This window comes from Triturus cristatus, chromosome 8, assembly GCF_964204655.1.
Source record: "Triturus cristatus chromosome 8, aTriCri1.1, whole genome shotgun sequence".
Taxonomy (NCBI): Eukaryota; Metazoa; Chordata; class Amphibia; order Caudata; family Salamandridae; genus Triturus; species Triturus cristatus.
The window spans coordinates 1,460,964,579-1,460,981,751 of NC_140591.1; the positions used below are offsets into that span (position 1 = coordinate 1,460,964,579).

The window sequence follows — 17,173 nt, forward strand, 5'->3', positions numbered from 1 at the left end:
TCCACTAGCAAGTTTATTCTTTTGCATCATAGTCATTGTACTTTGCAAATTGAAAATTTCAGGGTTTTTTTATTGATGTATTTGTACATTTTTATTAATCCTTTTCTTTCAGATAGACCAACTTTAATTTTATATACACCTATTTTCTCTTTGTATTTAAAAGGTGATTTATGTGACTATGTATTGTTATTTTGCTTTTTGTATTGAGATTTACATTCCCCTTAATACATTTATTTCTGAACTTTAAGCTCATGCTCAAGATGGTGCTGAGGAATATTAGATATTCCACCTACTACCAATACCATTTTCCGACTACGTCTAAGTTCGCTCCAAAAAAAACACCTCGATCTAGCAATGATATGCATCAAATCCATAGTAGTCTTTCAGCATTCTCAGAAGCTCCCTCTGTGCACCTGCAATCCCAACATCAGAAAAAAAGAATAAAAAATGGTAGTCACCTACTAGTTCATTGTGGGCTTATAGTCCACGGCATACTGAGGCTCCATCTATGTTGATACCCACCGAACAGAGAAAGGTTTTATGCAGTAGCACTGCTGTCCCCACCACTAGATGTCTAAAAGACACTTTACAATGAAAAAAAGATGAAAAAAAAGAGAACTGAGCATAACTGCATAAGCATGGATTCCAGAAACGGAAAGATCCTGAAGTAATCAAAACGAACAAGGCAACAATCCTACTAGCAGGAGACACCTTAGCTGATGCTTTACTTGGGTTTGATTTAACATGGTTAATATTGTAGATTATTCAGATTAAAAATTAACAGTACAAACAACTACATTAAAGACTTGATTCGAGTGATAAGCAGCAGAATTGTAAATTCACTGGTTTAAATGAAAACCTAATAGTATAGGTAAATCAAAAGCTTGTAGGTAAGTTATTTAGCACAGAAGAATTTAATCTGTGAGGTGATGATCCGGAGGTGCATGGGAAGGCTGTTCCAGGTCTTTGTTGTGATGTGGGAGAAAGAGCGACCTCCACTTCTGGCGGGAGTGGGTGTGGGTCCTAGCTCACCAGGAGTTGTTCCATGTGTTGCTGCTGTTGCCAAAGATCGGTACTTCTGTCCTGTCTGCATTTAGCTGCAGGCAATTGCTCTTCATCCAGTCGGCGATGTTTGTCATGCATCTGTAGAAGCTGGTTCTGGTGGTGGTGGGGTCGTCGGTGAGTGAAGGGATGAGTTGGGAGTCGTCTTATGTTGAGACTGTGGGATCTGACGTTGTCGGCCAGCGGGGTCATATATGCGTTGAATAGCATGGGTCAGATTGATGAGCTCTGGAGAACACCACAGGTGATTTCCTATGTTCAGAGGTGAAAGGGGGAGGTGGATCCTCTGGATTCTTCCTGTGAAGAAGGAAGTAATCAGTTAGAGTGCGTCCCCTTGGATGCCAATGTGGTGGAGTCTTCGAATCAGTGAGTGGTGGGATAAGGTTTCTAAGGCTGCCGAGACTGGCTCCAAATCACTAGACTGGTACCGACTCCTCTGCCCAGTCAGTGATGTCCAGCCTAAAGTGGATAACCTACTGTGTTGCGTAAACCAATCTTGAAGTGCCAAAGCGGCCCTGAAATCTTCTAGGAATGAAGGCCCAATTTCATCCAGAGTACCATTATTCATTATTCATGGGAATAGCAAGCCAATAAAGCAGCTGTTAGGGACTAGGCTTGCCAAAGGAAACATCCTCCTCCTGAAAGCCTTCATCCTTTTCAATTGCCTATCTGGAGAGGCCAGAGGGAAGCAACTGTGATTGACTCTGCTGGTGAAGGCATGTATCACCATGCTCTCTGGAGTACAGTGCTGCGTTAGAAATGGAGGGTCGGCAGAAGCGGGTCCATGGCGATGTCACTTGTCTATTTACTGGTGGCCATGAACAAGGTTTTGCCCAAGTGCCCTCGAAGGTAATAGTAAGTGCCTTGTTAAACAGCATCAAAGGTTCAAAGGAAGACTGTCCCGGTTGTAGGACATCTGTGATTACATTAGTCTTTACTTCAATTGATTGTAGTTGTAGATCAAGGAACTCAGATGCCCTTCTGTTCATCACAGTGACTCTTCTGCACAAGCATGGGTGGGGGTATGCGGCTCTTGTAAGGCCATAAAGGAGTTATCACAGTTTTGCGAGGAAAATTCATCCCCACCGTCATCACTATCAATACCAAATGCAGATTGGCTCTGATCAGAGTCTGACCCAAAGAGCTGTAGTACTGGAGGGCGACCTCTAAACAAGGTGAGTCGGAAGTGATGAGGGCAAGGAACAAAAGAAGTTAACTTTTTTGTGGCTTCGTTTGAGGTCAGGACAGATTTGGTTCAGAGTCAAACAGAACTATGAGCTCAACATTTTCCTCCGATATCAGTATAGGCATCGACAAGGCAGAAATAATTATCGATCGTGCCGCCAGCTCAAGAGTCGGAGTTAAAACCAAAGCAGGATCAGGAGGGATAACTAGCACAAAAGGTAGACCCATCGGCAGTAACCAGACAGAAGGTCACTGTTGATCCCCGAGGCCCAAAGCCCCGCCAGAGGGAACCTGTAAGATTCTAAAGATGCGAAGCATGGCATTCTTAAATGTCTAAATTTATTGCAGCATCACCAACAGACACAAAGTTGAGGTGCATCTAAATCATCTGCAGAATTAGCTTGTCAGCAGGAGACTGGGAGCGAGACTGTGGTACATAGACGTCCTCACGACTGCTCAAAAGGTGAGTGGATGAGGTTGGGATAAAGGCATACTTGGACTTCTTGTGTTTCTTCTTCGATTTTGACAGACCCCAAGACTTAGAGTGCAAGGAGGATCTGTAATGGACCCAGCCTTGACCTCCTGTGGGAGTAATCTTTACTTGATTTCAGATGGCGTTCAGCAACATACAGCTTGGCTTTGCGGTTCCAGATCACCTTTGGATTCATCAGGGCACACTCCCTGCAAGACTAAGTATTGGCCAAAACCTACACACCACAACACACTTCATGGGGATCAGTCAGACCTTTGCTAGTGACAGACTCCACAAGGTTTAAAGCCTGTGGTTTTAGGAGATGACATTTCCCTTACATGCTAGAATTGTTTTTAGAAAAGGAACTAGCTCCGAATCTGTGTATGAAAGTGAAGAAAGGGAGAAACTGAAGTCATGGGGTAAGGGTGGCACTAATATGTGGCTCTGGCATCACTTCAGGGCAGGGTGGAGTTGAAGCACAGCCCTCTTGCTCTTGCCCAGGAGCACAGGACGAAAGATTAAGTCTGAAATTGCAGTATCATATCCTGAATGTCCCTGATGCTTTGCAGCGGTTTTAAGGCCTCGAGTGCCACAGTGTCTAAGACCGCTCCAATGAACAAAATTTTCCGCATGGGGCACAGGTGTGACTTCAGCTCGTCGATGGAAAATCAGAAAGATGTCAGGAGTTTGACAGTTGTTCAGAGGTGGTCTATGACTGACTGCAGCAAGCCTGCCTTGAGCAGTCATTTATCGAGGTTACAGAAACACATGAATTGAAGACCTTCAAAGGTGGGCATCGGCCATTATCATCACTTTCATGAACACACAAGGAGCCAAGGGTAAGACAGAAGGGGAGCACGGCAATTTGGAAGTTTTCTGACCAAACTGTGAAGCACAGCTAATGCCTACAGGATTGCAATATGTGTATAGGAAAATATCCATCATGCAAGTCCGGGGACACCATCCATCTTCTCGGTCAGGAGCAGAAAGAATGTGGGACAGGCTGAGCATCTCAAACTGTTCTTTCCAAACAAAGGCATTCACTGGAGGGAGGCCCAATACAGTCCTGAGGCGTCTGTTTTTCTTGTTACAAGGACTTACATCGCATCCTTCTCTCTGAAGCCAGAACCCACTTAAAGGCAGTCATAGCCAGCAGAAGATCCACTTCTTACAGCAAGATTGTGCAAAGGTCCACTGATAGTTGCTTTCATGTGGGGAAAAATGGGACAGAGATGAAATGTTAGGCAGGGAAAAGCCCCTTTGAATAATTTGTAAGACCCATCTATTAGATGTAATGGTTTACCAACTGGGTAGGAAATGAGGAATGCCTGTTTACTACTGGAGAAGCATGAGCCTTTGAGGGCAAGTTAAAGCAGCTTGGCAGCCACTTAAGCATTAATAAGAGAGAGGAGAGCTGTCCCTGGTGGTGCAAACGTCTACAGCCGCCACCACGACCTCTACGCTGAAAAGACTGAGCCTGCTGCACTGATTTGGTACAGCTGGTGTTGTTTGTAAGGTAGCCTTCGGGACAAGACAAAAGACCCTGTCTTGTGCTGTGGCTCGACTGTCCTTAAATCGTTCCAGCGCCACATCAGTCTTCTCCCCAAACAATCTAGATACATAAAAGTGCATATCCGTAAAGGACACTTGGACATCTCACGTAAACTAGGTTCATCGCATCCAAGTGTGCGTACTAAGCACTACACTGACAGTCTGTGGTGTTCCAATAAGCATGCTACACATTCACCCGTCCATGTATCATTTGAGCCATCAATACCCAGAGGTCTTCGGTTAAGTGCAGCAACATTTAAAGGGTTATGTCTCAAAGTATGCCAGTACTTAACTAGAAGGCACACCATGTTCAACATGTTTTAGGCCATACTGGCCAAAGAGAACAATTATGTTTTGACTCAAACTAGAAAGGCATTAGGAGTGACTTTACTAGTCAACACTTGTACCAATAGGCTTCAAGGCATAGGGAGTCTTGTCAGAAAATCGAGACCACTGGGGACCCTCTTATGTTGTCTGATAAAAGGTCAACTGATTGAAGGGCTCCAGCACAGCAGAGACCAAGTAGCCTAGCCAGAAGGGGGTCTGTGAGAGCCTTGGGGAATGGCAATAATGACTCAAAAGTCGGACCTGACTTAAGAATCTCAGTTAGCAAGTTTGCTTTGTTTTCATCAGAGGGAAACTGTAAATGAAGCACTTTAGCTGCCCTTGACACAACTACTGCAAACGAGTCCATTTCTTCTGTCATAATTATCATGTTTTTCCTCTTCTAGGTATCCCTCTTTTTAAATTATACATGTTGATTATTTTGATAGAAGGGTCAAATATAAAATGCTTGTTGAGCAATATCACTATTCACTGTAACTTGATAATCAAGTCTGTTTGTATATATTAATAGAATTTAATCCAAATTGAATTTTCCTTTTTAAATAATTGTTCCAATTTGAAAAGGTTTCATGGCAGCAGATAATTTAAATTCTAGTTTATTATAATTCAATAAAGGGCCTGGTTTCACAGAATGAAAAAAAACTAAAAGGGCATTAGGGCATTAAGAAATTGTATAATTGGTTGAAGGGAATGGAAACCCCTATTAGGAATCAATCACAAAAGTCACTAAATTAATCTGTGCTTAACCTTCTGGTAGCCTGGCACAATAGCAGCCAGGCTTAACTTAGAGGCAATGTGTAAAGTATTTATGCAGCACACAAACAGTAATTAAGTGAACACACAAGACAAGAAAAAAACAAAACCAATTTAGAAAAATAGAGTCAATTTATGAATAAAATGACACAAAATTAATTAAAACCAATCAGTAGAACTAGAGTCATGAATCTTTAAAGGGTTTTGTTAAATCTAGCACCTAACAAAATAAAGCGCCAACCTCGGGTATCTGGTCGTGTGAGACCAGGTCAAAGTCAAAAGTTAAGGCCGACTGCGATGGAGGGTGTGTAGGATACAAGGGGTGGATTGGGCCCAGTCTCAGCTTACGTTCCCTGGAGGAAGTAGAATCTTCAGCACAGCAAGGCAGCAGACTGCGTCCAAGGAGGAGGCATTGTCATCGGGGAACCACTGGACGAGGTCGCAGTGAAGAAATTTACCTTCGGACTTAAAATATTTTGGAATTCTCCAGTAGGATGAGGCTGCAGGCAGTAGCCAAAGAGGGCTCCACGAGGCTGAATACCCTCGCTGGGAGGTCCAGCTAAACAGGATTTGCCGCTGTGGAGAAGAACATAGTGGAAGCTACCCCGGAGTCAGGACAACAGGTGAAGAACCTTAGGCTTCTGGTCTTGTAAGTTCTATGGGTAGTTTAAAAAAATGTTCCAAGTCCCAGCTTTTAGGGTTTAGGCAGCAGCAGTACTACCAAAACCACTTCCAATGGTGAGCACCACTGGGGCGGGGGGGGGGGGGGAAATCACTCCAGCAGAGGCTAGCCGAGAGACCAGCAGCAGGGTGCAAGACCTCAGGAGCTTGTTATGTCCCTGTAGCTCACCCAGGAGGACAGTCAACTATCCCCTGGAGTCAATCTGGCGGCCCTGGATTCGCGTACAGTCCTCCTTCTTCAAACAGCAGGGAAGCAAAGCAGTCTTTTTTGCAGTAGGGCAGTGCTTCTGGCAACAGGACAGCAGGAGGTCCTTTTGAATCTTCCACAGGTCCAGGAGTGTACTGAAGAGTGGTTCTGAGGGTCCGAACTTTCTACTGGATGCTAGCCTGTATGTTTGGGAGGACATCTTGTCCTACCACTACATCTGGTTCTGGAAAGTTCTTCCCTTTCCTTGACAAGGCTCTGAAATTTCTATGGTGACAAAAGGCTGGTGACAGTTCCTTTGTGTGTGCTAGAGGCAAGCCCTTTGAAGTGTAAGTGTGGCAAGGCACATATTTGATATACCCAAAATATCCTTTTCACCATTGAGGAACTTTGAATAAAAATATCTTAAAAAATATATATATACATTTCTTGTCATGTGTATATGTCTATTATAGTGCACTCATTCTGCTTTTTTAACCCCTTGCGTGCGGGTTTATTGCTCGCGTTCGCGAACACGACGGCTCCCGGCCGTCGTGCGCACACGCCCACCGTAATGCACGATGGCCGGGAGACGTCGTGCGCACGCAAGGGGTTAAAGATGCTACATGTAAATATATAGCCTGAAATGGTGTACTTAAATTGACTCTATAACTTGTACCTAGCTTTTCGCCTTTACCCTATAAGGCACAGCTCCATTCCAGCGATCGTGGCAGGATGGCCCATTTGGTCCACATCTAGTCCCCTTTGTACCACTGTCTGAGAAAAATACACAAACCCCAACAGCAGACCCATTCACAGTCATGAGACACAGGGCACTGGCAGAAGGCCCACGTGGATTAGGACATGAGAATTCCAACTTTCCTTTCTGAAGGTGGAATTTTCAGAATTGGGGTTTAATTTACAATTTGTTTGAGTCTAAACAGCATATCTTTCTCTGCTCCAAAGTTAGCACTTCTTAAATGTAATAAGGTAACCCAGTGTTAGCCTTTAGGGAAAGGGTTACTGTTGTGAAAAACAACTTTAGAGGTTTCACTCCCAGGACATGTAAAACTTAGACCCACATATCCTACTTTTATATACCATGCAACCTGCCTTGTGACCCTCTAGGGCAGAGGTCTTCAACATTTTTAGCTGTGAGCCCCTCCCTAAGCAAGATCTTTTAAAGTCCGGCCACCCTCCAAAACTATGGCAGTACTTGGGAGAGTGGAAGGGTCAGGGCTGAATGCAGGGAGTGGGCGTATAATTTCAGGGGTACTTTTTCTGTAGCTCAATCCAAAGTAAACTGAAGACTTATATAGGAGTAAATATATCAAGCAAAAACATTACTACCTAGAATTTGGGTGTTGTGAGCCCCTCACAACCCTGGGACCCAATGCAACTGCACCTGTTACACTAATGAAAGCTGCAGTCCTAAGAAGCAGATGGTGTTATCTGCCTCATTTACCCCATCGCACCATGCCAGGCCATCACTCCAATCTTGAAACAGATTCTCTGTCTCTGTCAGAATTAAATGGTCTTCCACATGCTGCCCACCACTTTGTAGCAAGGGTGCCCTCAACCCTAATGCTAACAAGGAAAATCGGCCTTCAATCCTCTTTTATAAATGATGGCAGTCATAATTGTGGGCCTCTCAAACTCTTGGCCCTGGTGCCACTGCACCTGCTTCAGTAATGGGAGCAACTGCCTGATGAGGTGGGCAGTCTCCTCTTCACCTTGTTGAATAAATTGTGCTCCATCTTGCCCCATTCTCTGCTCTGCCATCTCTCTGAGGCCTAAGCTCAGATGTCTCCCTAGCTTCAATGTACCCCTCTCTTGGGACGTTGGTCCAAGGGCCAAAGTAACACTTGCACAGCAGTGGTGCACTGGGTCCTAATGTAAGCAAGGAAGGATATTAAAACTGTCCTAATTGGGGGTTTGAAGGCACCTCAACCCCTGGGCCCCCGTGACACTGCATCTGCTGCACAAATGATACCTACTCCTCTACCCATTCCACTGACCATCACTCCTAGGCTGAAGTCCCAAAGCCAGGCTGTCTTTCTCCTTGCGTACAAAAATGGTGGTGGGGGGGGGGCACATCTCGCCCGCTGTTGGTTTGGACCTCTTCCCTGCACAGCAAGGGTCACTTGGGTCATATTGCAAACAGTGAAATAGGGTTCCCACCCATCTTCTTTCTAGTATCGCAGATATAATTTGGGTGTGGTGGTCCCTCATAGCATTGCCCCAGTGTCACTGCACCTGCTGCACTGATGCCAGTGATGGCCATTTGAAACAAATGTCTCCACCTTCTTCAGTGGATCTCCCTGAGGAAGCAGAGTCTGTCCTTTTTTCCAGGCCATCTTCATTTAGAGATAGTTATAAAGACCTTTGCGCCCCTGGGGAACGCAGCCACGGACCCCCAGGGGGGCGCGCCCCACAGTTTGAAGACATCAGCTCTAGGGGCTACCTTAGGGGCAACATAAGAATTAAATAAAAGGTTTAGACCTAGAAAAAAAATGATTTTGCCAGGTCGAAATGGCTGTTTTAAAACTGCACTATAAGCTTCAGTGGCATGCCTAAAACATGTGCTTAATGCGATACCTTGGTGGGTAGCACAAGGAGTGCTGCTGCCCACTAAAAACTTAATTTACAGGCCCTGGGTACAGGCACTACCATATTATAGGAACTTACAAGTAAGTTAAAAGTGCCAATCAGGAGTATGCCAGTTTTACCTTCTATAGGGAGAGAGCAAGAGCACTTTAGCACTAGTTACCAGTGGTAAAATGTACAAAGTCCTAAAACAAACACAAAAAAAATTCTGAAAAATAGGAGGGGTGCAGGCAAACAGTGTGAAATGACCCTGCGGGGGCAGGTAAAGCAAGGGCCTTTCTAGGTCGATTGTTCTGAACAATAGCCACTGAAGGGTTTATAAGGTGAGAACATAGGTGAGAGAGGAACTTCATGCCAGAAGACAGACATGACACGCCAAAGCAGAATTGTATCACCTACTTTTTCTGAAAGCTAATGGGAGGTGCACTTAGCCTTTGCTTGCTGAGGTTATCTACCTGCTTTCAATGCAGACAAAAATAGCAGAAAATGCTATTGTATTGAACAATAAAGTCATTGTTCAAAACAGGCATATGGTTGTGACTCCTCTTTGAAACCAAATTAAGCTATTGTTTTCATGTTGAGTTTAGCATAGTAAGCAAAAGATATTATGGTTGAGATTGATATAAAGTTATACAGCAAATATGTTGTGCTGTTCGAAGTTCTAAAACATTGCAGCTAGTATCCTGCTTGTTTTTATCATAGCTACTACTCGTATTGTGTGCAATAGGATAGGTTTTTTGATTGTAAAATAATTCCATTGTTTCTTAGAGTTCTTGAGTGTTTCCATCCATTATGAAAAAGGATTTGGGCTGCACTAATTATCCATGGGATATATTTTATAAAATGTATTACCTGAAGCGCATCTTATTCAAGTACACCTCAGTGGGTTGTGGGTTGGTTACAGTCGATCTGGCTTTCTGTCTTGTTTTTGTAAACTGACAAAGTCTTTAGCAAATTTGGGGCACGCCAGGACCAACTGCAGGACCAGATCAGATATTGCCCTCACACTGTTCTGCCTGGTTTCATGTGGCAGGATAAGGTCAGGTCCTGTCTGGCCTCTTTGTATTTATGTTGTGTCTGGAAGAATTCGAGCTGGAATGCCACTTCATGAGGGAGAGGCTTCCTTAATGGGATCACAAAAGTCTTTTGTGACTTCGTGCTGGATCTACTTTTCAACCGTAACCTCTTCTTATGCTAGGCGACAACGTTTTATCTCCCGTACCCAGATCGACTTCAGGTGGATGAGGAAGCATTCATTCTGCAACCTAAGAGGTGAGACTGGAGCTCAAACACCAGGCACAAGTCGTGTAGGTACCCGATTAACATTTGCTTCCTACAGTAACTGCATTGCTTTCATCCTGCCATTATCAAGGGAAGCCTTGCCCCTTGGTGCACTTCCTCGTATTGTACTTTTTTGGATGTCATTGGAAAACTCACTAAGTTAGAAACCATCATCAGCTCTCAGGGGTGCTGCCTTTATACAGCTCTGTCCCATCCCTTTCGGGCATTACAGAGTCATTGCAGTCACATGCACCACCTATCAGTTCATGAGAGCCTTGCTGAGAAATTTCCCTGATTCAGTCTGACACTTGGAGAGATTCTAAAAGTCTGGCATCTTCTTCTTCCTTCTTAAAACTTTATTTGATTGTTTAAAAACAGTCATAAAAGCACATGGCATCAATAATACAATACAATACATAAAATGATAAAATAACAATACATTCAGTTAACAATAAGAAAATGGGGCAAAAAAGGGGGGGTGAGCCAAATGGACAACATCTGCAAGTATCATTTCACATATAATTTCAGTAAATCATACTTTTCCTGACGGACACAGATTGCAAAATAAAGGTCGCTGTAAAAAAGCATACATCGGGTTCGTCAAGTGCAAAAAGAAGGCTCATCGCAGACCTGACATTAGACACTGAATATTTTTTAAAAAGGGGTTTAAGATAGACAATTCGGAGATATAAATACAGGGGGCAAAGAAGCAGAAAGTGCTCAGTGCTCTGCTTCGATGTCCCATCACAAGGACAGGGCATTACCGTATAATTATTAATCAACGGAAAGGCCACTAAAATGTGGGCAATACCTAGACGTAGTCTGGAGAGGACAAACTGATGAGATTGTTTGGTGACCACTTTTAGGTACTTGGCGAAACCTAAACTTGCCTGGTTAAGGGAATAATAAAATTGGTGAGTAGCCAACGTGCAAGTTATATCTCTACACACTTTGGATTTGATCCCCAAGTAAATAAGTTTTAGCTCCTTTTTTGAGGAATCTACAGCCCTGGCAGGGTCCTCCAAAACATTCATATCGAATATCTCTCTATAGGATAAGATCATGTAATTAAGCCATGGAATCTGGCATCTTTTGTTAAAAGTATCCATCCGATTTTCTCATGCTTGAAAACAAAGGGGTGCCCAACTTCAGTGTGCACGGCAAGCGGTGGAACTGGAGTTGGTTATTTCAAACCTATCTGCACCCTCATGTCTTCATCAAGATCACAATCGAGGTCCAGGTGGAAGGCACCAACAAACAGGCGGAGCCTGTGGCACAGATTACAGGCGCAAGAAATGGAGTCAAGACAGGGCGAGTGGATTTGGAGGATTAGAGCTTTAAAGTTATAATACTAACTGAAGGCTTTGTTTCAGGTTCATTATCCAACAACATAACAAAGTATACTCATGTGAAGCAGAAAAAAAAAAGTTATAGCTGTATGCAATGCAGATAATAGCTGTCCAAACTAAATTTCAATCACTGCATGCATTAAACAAGCATTGGCATGGCCAAAAGGTCTCGCCTTTGGGACCTTATAAGTGTTTAGCCATGCAACAGTTGCATAACTAAATACTTATAAGGTCCCAAAAGCGAGACCTATTGGCTATGCCAAGCGGCCGCGAAAGTGAAAGTAATCGCGGAAAAGCGCGGTGCGCGCGCCCGCGCACATGCACTGTAGCTCTAGGCTGGCCTGGTAGCACTTTTTGGAGCCCTCTCAATAAGTCTCGCCAGACCAACGCATGCGCTGGGTCAGGCGAGACCTAAAAATGGGACATGTACATGAAAGAAAATAAACTCCTACCTGCTGCATGATATGGGTGATTGTGCTGGCAGAAGACGCTGGGATGGACTTCACAACCACAGAGGTCTGTGCTGCAGTTTGAGACTGTGAGACATGCTGCATAAGGGTCCGCTGGGCCTGAGATGTCTGCAGCGGGATATGGTGGTGATGATGCTGGTGGGGTTGTGGTGATTGGCTAACTGATAGCAAGGAGGTCAATGGCACTTCTCCAGAACTGACTGTAGTTGTTGAAGCGATTTGCCTTGCTGTTTTGCCTAGTGTGATAATATAAGCAAAATAAAGATTTAAACATGAGCATGTTGATTTTTTGTACTAGTATTTTCATACAAAGTTTCATTAAAGAAGTAGACCTAATTCGCACACAAAAAACACCCACTTCTATCTGAGAAATTTCTACATTAAAAAAACAAACATGTACGATCATCTCAATGTACAAATTAAAATTCTAGTAAAAAACTGGAGTTTCACATGAATGAAAAATTCAAATTACTGAATCCATACAAATGTTTATATTGGGTAATCTAATAAATTTTCCATATGATTTGTTAACAGTGTAACAATGCTCAACCATACATACATAGAATGCCAAGGAATTCTAACACATATAAGCCTATACTCAAGGGTCTGTTGGTCATCGCTTTCACCCAGGATTCCAAGTAATCATGTCTGGTTACATGTAACCATGTTGCATGAAAGATCCCTTCTCTCTTCCCTTAATCCTAAAAGATTTTTCGTACCGGGCGTGTGGTCAGCTCAACCGCAGTATCACAGCAGAATTCATGCTCCAATACTGCAGCTGCTCAGACCTCATTCAATTGCTGAACTGCTTTATTGCCATTTAAGGAAAGACAACTCTGTAGAGCAACTTCTGCTGCTCAGCAGAGTATAACCTCATAGCTGTACAAGCCAGCTCAAAAGTATCTAGCAATGACAACATTGTAGCATGGTGTATAAGGGAACAATCGTAGGAAAAGGGGATGCCTTTGCTGCTTTTACCCACAGCGGTCCATACGGAGGAGACATGAGGACTTCTTAAGTTTCCTGTATTACTTCTCATCCTTTGACCTCTTCCAGACATCACCTTCTCTTTTTGTTAGGGAGTTCTTAATATCGGGTAGGAGCGGGAGCTCAAACTCCACATTGGTTTCATCCTCCCTGACCGTAATGCTGTTATGGTCAAACATAATTATGGGACCTGGTCTAATCAAGCTAGAGTGACTAAGTGAAGGGCGTAGTTTAGGTCTGGATTAAGGATGAAAAAAGTACTTGGGAGACTGTCCCTGAAGTATTCCGATGCTCTGACATGTCAGAGCTAACATTGGGTGCTGCAACTACCATATCATCAAAAGAAAGATTAAATACTATTCTGAGATTAATACATAAAATACCTGAGACAAGACAGACACCAGACTACAATCAAATTTTGGGCAATATGTGCTACAGTTTTTAATCACTGGGTGTAGCCGGACTACAGTTAATCTCTTTTATCCACAAGCCGTTCAATATACTTCCTCTTCTACCCTGCTTTCACCTAGATCAATAGTGTCTGCGTATCCCACATTAGTTAGTAACATTTAGCCAATATGGAATGCAAAGAGTGTTGCCAGAGTACAAGGGCTGAGTCAATGTAAATCTTTTTCACAAAGGTATCCATACATGCAGCCTGTCAGCAGGGGCAGTGTAAGCGACAGTGGAAACCTTCATATTGAATAAAGTTGCTGTTAACACACAGGGGGGGGAGAAACACAAGATGACCTGTTTTCTTCACCACAAATAGGTTTTCCGGTTTCTCTTGTAACGGATACAATTGTTCCTAGATCTGTATCTAAGTGTTTGTTTCTGCCTATTAGAAAGAGCTGGTACAGTGAAACCCTATGCCCTAAACTGTTCAAAACACTTTCCAAAGAGGAATACAAAAATCCCGCAGGAGATCAAGTTTTCTCTCAGCGTGTGTCCATAATCTCAGCATCTCTCTTTGACCTAGCTGGGTCCACAAATGGAAGGGTTATGGACTTCTGTGGCATGAAAATGGAACTAGTGGATCTGAAGTGTGGTCTAGGGCAAAAGGCCTTTTAAAAACTGAGCCAACCATTAAGAACTAAGAACAACTAAGAGTATCAACCATAAGGACTAGGCTGAGTGGCTAGCAGTGTGTGATAAGACATTTATAAAAGAGAAACTTCTAAATCATTTTGTCTATTGTCACCATTTGCATTGTCTGAGTAAATGCAGGAGGCTGTTAAATGTGTAACAGAACTCAAACTATACTCTCAAACATGAGGCCTAAGGAGGCTGAAGCAGACTTGGTGGACTATGTTCACGTCTGTTGGGTACTGGGCCTGGCATTGGCCTCAGCAGTTCCCAGTGATGCTAGATCCAGAATAATTAGCATAGCTAGAGAAAGGCAGTTTCTTTGATAATTGAAACAACAACTTCCCTAATGCCGTGTGCAGCATCGTTATTGTCTTTAGTAACAGGTGTGCTTAAGTACTGACCAAATGTTGAAGCACATTTGTAACATATTTGAGATAAATGCACACGGTCTAAGACTGGAGTTTCTAATTAGCAGAGACTGAAGGCACTGCATTAAGAACATGTGCAGACAACGGGTTCTGTTAAGCATCGGCATGGAGCGGTCTAGTGTTGTTGCACATTTCATGCAGCCAAACATTTGCTCTAAAGAAAAAAAACATATTTCTTCTACAACCTGTATTCACTGAATTGTAGACTGTTTTCTGTGTTTTTTTGTCGAAGTTTTATATAGCGCTAACTTGACCTGAAATCAGGTATCAGAGCGCTTTACATGAGCACCAGTTGCGTTACATGAGGACACATGTTCTGAGCGATGTACTCTGAATTTCTCACTCATCACTTGGTAACTGTCTGTTTGAACTAATTAGGTCCTTGAGCTGCAACTAGCTTTCCTGTATATCCCCGACCTCTGTCTGGGTGCTTTACATGATTAAAGAACTATAAACATTTGAATCAAAACCCAACGAGAATTAAGTTGGGGCAGAACTATTATTTAGTTAAAGTATGCTTATTTTGCATTAGGAACACAATGCGAGATTCCCTATGTACCATGTTTTAAACATCTTCTTGGTTCCCGACTAAAAATGTTTTCCCTTTCCACAAGTTGCCAAAAGTCGAGCTATTCAAGGAGTACCGAGTTCCTGATCAGCATTCTTGCCCACTAATTGGTAAACAGCTTAGCTTCCGCAGGAAGTTCTTCATGGTTCTTTCCTCTTTGACTATTTTTCCAGATGATGTTATGTGTTGTTTTCTCATAAGTGGAATTCTCCTGACATCACTTCTCTTGCTTCCCATTAGTAACATACTAGTAAATGATTTATTTTTATAATTTTTCTCTAGGATCTTGAATCTGAGGCCTCTCGGGAAACAGTCACAAATATACATAAATGTTCGTCCTAGGGCAGATTTGTTATCCATATTCAGACATTCCATATTCTATAAAACAATAGTATCATTTTTTTTTTGCCGATTCTTTTGTACTGCAGATGCATACAAGCAATTCCTTTCTACAGTGTCATTCACAGAATGTCTTCTTTTCACTTCAATATTGGGTAATTAGGTTTGTGAAACAATGTGAGCTAGACCATTTATGTTGAAACTCAAAATTAGACTTCTATAATTCTTTGTTGTATAATGATAGACATAGGTTTATATATTCACTACGAGCAAGCAGATCTTACAAGTATGAAAGGTTCAAAAGGTAGTTACATGCATTTAGTGCTCCAAGGAACAAACATCCGCCAATTATTGCGGCTGTCTCACCAAGAAAGGTACATGGTTTGTATTTCCTGTCAACAATTCTATTTTGACGACCAAAAAAAAACTTTAAACAAATCTCAATATTTTACTGTATTGTCACTTTATTTGTATACACATGTAGTGCTGGGTACTGACACAATTACACCTATGTCTTTAAAATCACATTGGAAGTTATGAGTGCAACAATCATGTTGGCAAGAGACCTTATTTTCAGGTCGAGCCTCGACAGTGCTTGCGCTGTCTGCAAGACCTGTTGTATCTCTTCTGTGCGCTTTTGACAACCCTCCGATTGCCATTGGTTCTTTCTTGTGCCATTCCAAAATGCCGGCTTTCTATAGGCCCATTGCTCTCAATTGTCCCTCCTGTGCATGCTTGTTTCAGCTGAGGCCATTTCACTTAGTGACTGTTTTTGTTGGCCATCACAGGCACGCTTCCTTCTAGCACAGCGCACATGGCCCCGCCTCCCGTCTGGGCATACAGACTCAGGGTTCCTTCTCGTTGTCTATCTGTTTGCTTTGGGAGGCCACACCCTGTGCGAGAATGCCTCGTGTGTATTTTGTAAGGTCTTAAAATCACCAGCGAAATACACACTTCCTCTCTCAAATAAACCATAAATAATTACACTTTTGAAAAACTGCTCGGCAATGTATAATTACAAAACGTGCCTTCTATTCCATTGTTCTGATCTCTGTTTGCTCGTAATACTTCGTGGGAGAGTCCAATGTTTCTAACCTGTGTATCCTCTTACTATTTCCATGACACAGCCTGAAGCAGCTCTCTCATTGGCTCTGTTCTCTGCTGACGTTCCGTGCCTGTGGGAGTTTGCTTACAGTTTACCTTGATATACATTACAGAAAACGTAATGCTTGCACTGCGGCAGACTGCGAGTTCCCTTTCTTCCCTCTCGTCAAAACCATAAAGGACCCCTTTCTTCACATTAACCAAGGTTTTTACCTTTCTGCCTGCTTGCCTGGGTATCTAACATGTCAGGTGGGCAACTAGAGGCAATTTTTTTTGGGGGGGCGAGGGGGCTGAAAAAGATTTCGGGGGGGCTACTTCTTCCAGCCATAGGCAGAGTGGCTCTATGAAGGGGTGAAAACACAACAAAAGCCTCATTAACAAGTAAATGGTCTTTTAAAGACCTGAGAATTACTCGGGTGCGGCTGCAATTAGACGGTCGAAGCTGTCTCAGCCAGGGCTGATACACACGAAGAGGGGGGGGGGGGCTTGAAGCCCAATGGAACATGTAGGTATCTATATTCGCTGGAGCTAACACATTACTTTTTTTTTTTTTTTTTTTTTAAATGTTCAACTGAGTCACTTTTTATTGGATGCAAAAGCATCACAGCAAAAAAAGGTGAATATTTATCACACAAGTTCTCTCAATCAGGACCCAAAAAAATAAATAAATACTCATGCACTCAAGACAGGGAAAGAAACTTCAAACACATGCCGTTTT

The 17,173-nt window shown here is 42.9% G+C and overlaps 1 protein-coding gene across 7 annotated transcripts in view; it reads right to left on the reverse strand.

The window, feature by feature from the left end:
* The window catches only part of EMSY (EMSY transcriptional repressor, BRCA2 interacting), a 402,733-nt gene that overhangs the window by 114,025 nt on the left and 271,535 nt on the right, over window positions 1–17,173 (reverse strand). For all 7 annotated transcript variants that reach the window (XM_085623273.1, XM_085623278.1, XM_085623276.1 and 4 more), the window contains one exon: window positions 11,923–12,176. In XM_085623273.1, the coding sequence (XP_085479399.1) occupies window positions 11,923–12,176 (254 nt within the window). The remainder of the gene's footprint in view (window positions 1–11,922; window positions 12,177–17,173) is intronic.